This window comes from Dreissena polymorpha, chromosome 9 (assembly GCF_020536995.1).
Source record: "Dreissena polymorpha isolate Duluth1 chromosome 9, UMN_Dpol_1.0, whole genome shotgun sequence".
NCBI classification, from domain to species: Eukaryota; Metazoa; Mollusca; class Bivalvia; order Myida; family Dreissenidae; genus Dreissena; species Dreissena polymorpha.
This window is the reverse complement of record NC_068363.1, coordinates 97,599,022-97,607,909: the sequence shown is the minus strand read 5'-3', so window position 1 is coordinate 97,607,909 and position 8,888 is coordinate 97,599,022. Positions and strand designations below refer to the sequence as shown.

Sequence of the window (8,888 nt, the reverse complement as noted above, 5' to 3'; positions counted from 1 at the left end):
TCACATACGAACCACATTCTAAAATCAATTTACACATTATATGTTGCTTCAGAAAAATATGTACACAATAACAAATATATTATATAAGACATGGTCCATATGTGGGAGATATCCAGGCCATACAGCAAGCTGTAAGTGACCTATGACTAGATATCTCTCACATATGAACCAGTGTCCAATCAATCCACTAATTAACACACACACAAAAGACAAATATTTATAAATGAGGCATGGTTCATATGTGTGAGATATCCAGGCCATACATCAAGCAGTAAGTGACCTATGTCTGGATATCTCTGACAAACGAACCACATTCTAAAATCAATGTACACATTATATGTGGCTTCAGAAAAAATATGTACAAAATTACAAATATTTATAAATGAGACATGGTCCATATGTGGAAGATATCCAGGCCATACAGCAAGCTGTAAGTGACCTATGCCTGGATATCTCTCACATACGAACCACATTCTAAAATCAATGTATACATTATATGTGGCTCCAGAATAAAAATGCACAAAATAACAAATATATTAAAAGAGACATGGTCCAGATGTGGGAGATATCCAGGCCATGCAGCAAGCTGTAAGTGACCTATGCCTAGATATCTCTCACATATGAACCAGTGTCCAATCAATCCACAAATTAACACGCACACAAAAGACAAATATTTATAAATGAGACATGGTATCTCTCACATATGAACCATTGTCCAATCAATTAACGTATTTGAACAAATTGAGTTCAGACTGCCACACCACCAACGTTGTTGTCAGGCGCAGCCACTGCCAGATCATGGTCCTCTTCTTCATCAATTGCTGGTGGTTCTGGTAGTCCGTTTTGCATGCACAGGTTGTGAAACCGACAACAGGCCATGAACATGCTCGCACATTTTTGCGGTGTTAATGGTAGAATGCCACCAGTCTTGTGAAGACATCTATAGTCAAAAACATAGCAAAACAATGGCATATGACAATTATTAATTACCAAAGGGACATATCGATGGTATATCCCTTCATAAAGGCAAATGTTGAAAGTTAAAAAAAAACAACAGCTGTCTCCATCGGAAGACATATGCCCCCGAAAAACGAATTTTCGAAACCTAAACGCAGATTTTGAAACCTAAACGCGGACCCTAAGTTCAAGGTCAAGGTCAAAGGTGTCAAAATTTGTATGCAAAAGTGTGACAGAAAGACAGACAGACAGTGCGATCACTATATGCCCTCCTTTGGGGGGCATTACAAATTAAAAATGATGAATATTAAATTTTGCGAAAAAAACAAAAACGGTGTACTTTATTAATGAAATCATTCAGGAAAAACAGTTCAACCTCAAAGTGATATCAACAATTGCAGACAATGAAGTGTTCAATTTATCTTCAATATGACAAGAGTGCCAAACTGTCACAAGATACGCCCGTTTGAAGGTTTTGGACAACTTTATAACTTTACCATTTGAGTGGCAAAATGATATATTTTAGAAAATTAAGCAACACATAACTTACCATTTGAGTGGCAAAATGATAGCGTAACTAATGGACTAGGGTAAAAGACACACTGGTGATTGTTTTAAACGCACTAAGTGACCATGTGACCTATTTTTTGACCCGGCATGACCCATATTTGAACTTGACCTAGCTATCATTTGACGTTGTGTCTGATCAAATTTGGTGAAGGTCGGATGAAAACTACTTCAATAAGAAAGCGGACATCATGCTTAATCCTTGCAATGCACTAAGTGATCCCGTGACCTAGTTTTTAATCCGGCGTGACCCATATTCGAACGTGTACTAGATATCGTCTAGATGCAACTTTTGACCAAGTTTGGTGAAGATAAGATGAAAACTAATTGAATTAAAGAGCGGACACTGCTGTGGACGCCGCCCGCCAAGGGTGATCTTATAATACGTCCCGTTTTGAACGGGCGTATACAAAAAATCATCAAAATCTTTCACAAGGTACACAATAGCCTGTCCGAGAGGTTAAGCTCCCCAGATGGCCCTTGTCACAGATATTTGCTATAATACTCCAATAGAAATCATTGAACTTAAGCGATTTGACCATTTGCACATCTCCTAATAATACATGACGTTCATGTAAAGTTTACAACTCAACATTGGCCTCTACCTGAATCTAGACGTCTTCAGTAAACCGAATGCCCGCTCAATACACAAACGACCTTGCCGATGACGTCTGTTGTATTGCTGTTCTTGCTCATTGCGATGAACTGCGATGGGTGTCAATAGGTACCTCTTGAGGACATACCCACTGTCCCCAAGCAGGATCATCTCTTCATGGTGTTCAAGATAATCCTGTGAATAATTTGGTTAAAAAGAATGATCATACCATGAATACATACAAGCATCCATGCAAAGAGACAGATAAGAAACAGTCGAAACAGCTCCGTAGCAACAAAATGTGAAGGACGGAAATAATGCAATATTTCCTCTGAATTAGTCAGGGGATCAACAATCAGCAACGAAGATTTTTTGAGACATAGTTTCTTGTACATTTTTGTTATGTATCTTTAATGTTACTCAATGACATTTGTGAACAAATTCAATAAGTTAAAACGTCGAACTACATTTTCTTGTTACCTTCAACCGATAATTCTCAAATATCGCTGCATCATGTGTTGAACCTGGAAAACGAGCAACCACATCCAGAAATCTATTTAATTGTTAAAAGATTTTTTAATGACAGATAACATGATTTCATACACGATTATATTTGTTTGAGCACACACTGGTAAATAGATAGTACTTTATTTTACCATTGGCAAATACACCGTCAGAATGTGATTTTATGAGACAGCTTAAGGGGCTATAGCAGTTTGAAGCCCTCCAAAGGGGAAATTTAATGAAAAGAAATAAGTATATTGTAACATTCTGCATACAAATATCTTAAAAATGGCATATTTATCATTACTAGAAAATGTATGAACATACAATAAAACATAAAAATGCTTTTTTTTATTGTTTAATGTTTGGCCCATTTATGTATATTTATGTGTACACTTCAAGATATAAACACTTTTGCGACATGTGTCAGAAAACGTCCAGTGCAAATATATGGACCAATAAATGAACGATTTGCTGGGTTACAGGGGGCCACTAGGGCTCCTGCTAGGGGGTCCAGGGGGGGGGGGGGCGAAGCTCCCCGGAAGCTCCACTATTTTAGTGATTTTGAAGGCTTTGACAACCACTTCTCAAAAATGAAGCGAAAAGAGAATCTATGTGCAAAAAGAGGGATACATCAGAATCGCAAAGTTCGACTTGAAAAACGGGGCGACAGAGAGCCTAAAGTTAAAACATTTAGCGATTGTCTGTGATTAGTGGGAAATGTTGCGTACGAAAAAGAAGATTTTTTTTAAATAGGTGATTTAGATCTAGTTAAGTTTGAAACATCAAATGAATTGACTTTACTTTGGCGATTTTAGGGTGGTGCGTGCGCCGCGTCCGCCCCCAAATGAATCCGCCTATGTCACTGAGCACCGCCTTAATTTATATTTAGCAACTGAATATTATAAAATTGTATAAAGGCGGGGACATCTAATGCCTATTAAATATTAATGGGATATAAAGTGGCATTGATTAACTTAATAACCTTGTCAGTTCATTTCACATTAGGATTTTCATTGCCCTTGTCCCTTTAAGAAAAGGAAACCTTACAAATAATCTTACTTCAACTCGGGTCAGGAGACCGCCTGACAATTAAGAGCATGAACCCCTTATCGGCAAACGAATACCTCTTCGTTCTCTGATGGTGCCACTATTGGCACCAAAGTGCCATCAATCGCACCCACAATATTTGGCAGTGAACACTTTCTGTAAAAGTCCCGTTTCATCTGCAGCAAGCTCTGAGGCTGCGTGGGAAGTCTGGAATTGTAAAATGTTTAAAGGCTTTAAAACCCTTAGAAACTGTTGAACAGCAAACAGCATAAAACCTTTACAGTCTTGCTAACAGGCAGCTGACAGCATACTTACTAAGTACAACTATTAACAATACTATTATAATAGAGCTATTACAGTATTAGATTTACATATAGAACATATACTTCCAATTATTTTGAAACAAATTAACTATAATCAAAATATAAACGAAAGTTTATCAGACACATTATTCAAGATTTGCAAGATTTCGCAAGCATTTGTTCACAATCTGACAGCAGTGTTTTTTTGGATGAAATATTCGGCGTTTTTCGGCACCATTCTCCCATCTTTAGAGTATATATTTTTCACCAAAATAATTCGCGTGTTTACTTTATTTTAGCCTTTACCGCAAACCGTACGTAGTTCACTATCACGACTTTCGCTTTAGGTTACGCATGCGCAATTAATTTCCTTCTATATAACATATAAAATAGTTTAAGTTTGATATCAATTTTTACCATGATCAAGCGCATACCCACTATATCATCATGCATCATTGGAAAGATAAATGCATAATCTTTGTAAAAAATGCATGTCATTAAATTCTATGTGTGCTAACTCAAAATATTTACCTTAGAATAGGCACACCGATTTTGACAGCTGTGCAGACAACCGTTTTGGGCTCAAATAGTATGACCTACTTTCAAAGCTGGGAACCACAAAAAGTAGAGCACAAAAATGGCTTATTTTCTTATTGCTTACAAATATACCTTCAAGTTGATACCAACATCAACCATTTGCAATGTATTTGACAAATCCTAGGCAGCATGCACTCAACAATGTGTGCCAAGTATCAAACTGACTGCATGTAACCCTAAAAACAGGAGTTCCGGTTTGGGGTTATGTGACCTTTACTACATCTACCGCAAACCGTACGTATTTAAACATGTCGCACAACAACAAAAGCTATTGTAAAAAAAATTGACAAATCTGTTTTATCTTAAAAATAAATTAATATTCTTTTCAAACAAGTACAACTTAAAAGTCAGTCTTATTCAAATGCCGGCATTAAACGCCAGAAACGTCCGGTCAAGAGAGTGTTGAAAGACTGTTTAGTTTGCTCAACCTGCTTTGCACGCCACAGAGAAACAGGCTTGGGCCGTTGGGGAAGCTACACCGGAGTCCCTGATCAGACAATGTCTGCACACGGAGAGACTTGGTGAACAGGAGGTCACCAGAATAATTGATAAATTCGCTGAAAAGCCCAGAAATGTTGAACGTTGAACATGAACATAACATGTTTATGAATAAAAGAGTTTGAATTATGTTTTTCTCCCTCTGTATGGTGAATTATAGTGGTAAAACTTGATTTTGTACTGTTACTAGCTAAGTTAAAAAATTTCACCCTTTTCCCCTTTTAAGCGCGAATTTTCCCAACCTCAGGGCACCCGACCCCCTTCCCCCAAAACTGAAAAAAAAACACTGGACAGACATTATTAGGACACACTTTATTTTTATTTTTTCACATTTCTTGTCATCCATTGTCTGAAAGCGGCAAAGTTTATGCCATGCATATGTTGTCAGAGTTATAAAACATACCTAGGGCAATCAGTCATAGATTGATGTACATGTAGTTAATCAGGTCAAAACAATCAAACAAGTATAATGGAAAACACCAAATAGCAAATAAACTCTATTTCTTACCTTATATTGTCAATATTCGCATTTATACTATTGACAAACCGGCCAATTACTCTGCAAACTGCGCAGAGATCTAGCTTAAGTTCTCTATCGTGGGTTGAAACTAACTTCTTACTATTAGTTGCCCGCATGGTAAACCATCATTAGTATTTTGGTTGCCCAGATAAAGAATAACGAGCCCAGAAATATGTACATGTGTATATTATACATTCTTTTAATAAAATAATAGATAATTAAATAAAATTGCTGACATTACACACGTTCAATGCATAATGTATTATTATGAGCCTGAATGGAATCATTTCCTATTCCTAAATAATGAATGTTATTTAACTAGTATTGATCCTTGATGGTCAATTGTTATTCAATTTTTATTGCACTGAATAGTTTTAAGCTTTAAAAAAACAAAGTTTCCCGGCCAGACTACCATTTTTTTAAAATTGAGTTGCCCAGGCCAAAATCTACTTGCCCTGGGCTCACGGGAAACCACTAATTTCTATCCCTGATGCATGTTACATAATAAGAAAGTAATATTAACCCATTTATGCCTAGTGGACTCTCCCATCCTTCTAAATCGGATAAAAATATTTATTTAAATTAGGGATGTCTAGTATATTTATTTCTACACTTAGAATATTTCTTACAAAAATTCCTTTAAGCAAACAGCGCAAATCATGCGGCGTCTCATCTAGGTCTTCGCTGTTTGCCAAGGCATTTTTTCTAGACGCTAGTCATAAATGAGTTAATAACTTAATTTAAGTTATCCATTCAAGTGCATTCTTAGCTCATTATTTCGTTGGCAAAATATGAAATGGTAAATTCTTCATAGACTACTGTGAACTGTTTTTTAAATTTAAAATCAGGTCTCTTTAATTTGAAAACATAGTTGTAAAAACATACCTTGCGATTTCAGAGCACATATAATTTAACATTCGTCACTTATTAGTTTTATGTGGCTTATCTAAACGAATATTTTGATCAATAACTGAAGAGGCCCTCCATAAATTACACCATCCATGTAAGTAAACATGTTATCTTTATAGAAAATAATTAGAAATACAGGGGTTTTTCAGCACTGCCTGCGCCTCCGAAAAAACGGAGGCGTTCCCAAAGCAAACGGACCCGATCCCAAACCGAAATATATTTTTTTTAGAAAGAAGTGTCTTTTAACTAATGATTATTAGATTATTAATGTTCCAACTCTTCCAGCTGATGTGTATCATTTCATAAAGCACTGCTGTGGTTGAGCAAGGATTCAGCATCATGAACCTGCTGTGCTCCCAATTACGCAGCACATTCACACAAAGCAAACGGACTCATCTGATGCTTACCTGCATCTGAATGACAAAACATTGGAGTAGCTGTGTGATGCTTTCAAAATCAGAAATCAGAGAAAAAATATGCTGTAACTTGTGTGACTAACCAGTGTTTGTTTTGGTAAAAAGTATCTGCCTTAAGTTTTTGCCTGTACAGTTCTTATCTCAGTGTGTAACTGTAACTAAAAAACAAAATTGCAGTACTTGAATAAACGTTGAACATGCCCAATATTGCATGTGTTTATATAAAGAAGACAAAATAACAAATGAAAACAAATTAATTTGTTAAACCACTGACTTATTTTAAGCATGATAAATTCACAATGTTTTCCCAAAATGAGCTGTTTCATCAAAGCAAAAATTCCCAAAATGGACAATTTTGTCGATAAAAAATTCCCAATTTGGTCAGACTCCTTTTCCCAAAATAGGCAGAAAAAAATCCTGAAATATTAACAAGTCAGTGCAACATTAGTATAGGCAATTCTTACAAAATGACTTTGGTGGTTTAGTTCACGCAATTATAATTTAACGTGTTGTATGTGCGCTGCCATTGCTTTTCAATTCAGTGTTCCCATCGTTGCAAATCTTTTTTGTGGAATATAAATAAATATTGTTATCATTGCACGCCTTTGGTCAGTCTTTTCAACTACTTAAAGCATTCTTATAATACCCATTTTTGTATGTGTACCGTAGCTCTGCTCTTGTTCTTAAGAAAATAAATTTGTAACAAAATAAAACACACTGAAATTAATTGCAACTGCTGTGCATATAAAACACGTTGTGTCATAATTGCTGCTAATTTACATGACCTTAGCACGGAAGTCATTCGGTATTAATTGCAGAAAACAAAGTTTTGATGACCCATGAATATTACTAAATATTTATATTAGATGTTAACTAACATAATCATTTATACAAGGTCAAGTTAGCAACATTTCACAGAAAATTATTGTCATAAAACAACAAATGAGTTTTTATTCAACTGCCTCTTTTGGATAAATTTCCTAAACAAAGTTTTAAAAATAACTAAAACGTAACTTCTTTTTAAAAATCCAGGTATGATGGATAATAAGAGTCACAATTCTATTTCAAAGGCTTAACAATTGTGTTATTTACCTCTCAACCAAATTGCAAATTTTAAACCATCTCAAATTGAAATAGATTGCAGACGACATATAAAATTGTAAAGGAATATAAAGAAATTGGCAAACCGATTGATTTTATGTTTCGATTACCTTATACCCATTATGAAAGCGTGGCCCTCGCTGTGCTCCGTAGAAAAACGTGCAAAAGATATCGGTCGAAACCACGTGCAGTGGTGAGAAAACCGGGTATGTGTATACACATACCTGAGAAAACACATACTTATTTTGACAGTTTGATCGCAACTAGTAAAACAACTATTAACATTAATCAACAAGAGATCGCACTAAAAAACAGAAATGACCACGTAGAAATATCATCACTTACACTATTTCAAATATTTTCCAGCTAAAAATTGTCCCCCACACGTCTTTTTTAGTTTATTTGTATTGTTTTTCTGGAGCCGAAGTGCATCTCGCAGACTATCCATCCAACTTCCGTTGTTTTCACTTTTGTTATTAAAAACTCCGTTTAAAAGAATTATTTCTACTTTTAGATTGTTAAAGCGATGTATTATTATATAGTATCAATAGATTAGTATACCGTGATGAATTGAACGGAGTTACGTATCGATCTTTCTGTCAGTCTGTAAGCGTACTATTTTATGCGCAATAATATAAGTACATGTGATTCGACAACAATTGTAAACATTGGTGAAATGCTTCTTACATAGTTATATTTTTTAGTGTTTATAAAGTCTGATCGTGCAGTTTGCAAACATCAACGGAAAGATTACAATCCAATTCATTTGTCATCGTCAACCGTTTGGAATGTCAATTAGGCGATGAGTGAGTTTTTAGCATGTTTCTTTCTATTTTATTAATTTAAAAATGGCTGCCCCCATGGTGATGAAA

General features: G+C 35.5%; 1 protein-coding gene across 1 annotated transcript; it reads right to left on the bottom strand.

Moving 5' to 3' along the window:
- Positions 1-747: 747 nt before the first annotated feature.
- Positions 748-8,137, bottom strand: LOC127846298 (putative nuclease HARBI1). Its single transcript, XM_052377465.1, has 5 exons — positions 8,127-8,137; positions 6,907-6,912; positions 3,751-3,880; positions 2,130-2,314; positions 748-940 (listed from the first exon to the last, which is right to left on the bottom strand). The coding sequence occupies exons 1-5, from the start codon at positions 8,135-8,137 to the stop codon at positions 748-750; spliced, it is 525 nt and encodes a 174-aa protein (XP_052233425.1).
- Between the last annotated feature and the right edge of the window lie 751 nt (positions 8,138-8,888).

What these genes read in the sequence shown, in the direction of transcription:
- LOC127846298 (XM_052377465.1), bottom strand. An exon ending in CACCATCAGAGAACGAAGAG is followed by an intron (nt 2,315 to 3,750) that starts GTATTCGTTTGC and finishes AATTATTCACAG; the next exon opens with GATTATCTTGAACACCATGA. An exon ending in CTGAAGACGTCTAGATTCAG is followed by an intron (nt 941 to 2,129) that starts GTAGAGGCCAAT and finishes TTTTGACTATAG; the next exon opens with ATGTCTTCACAAGACTGGTG.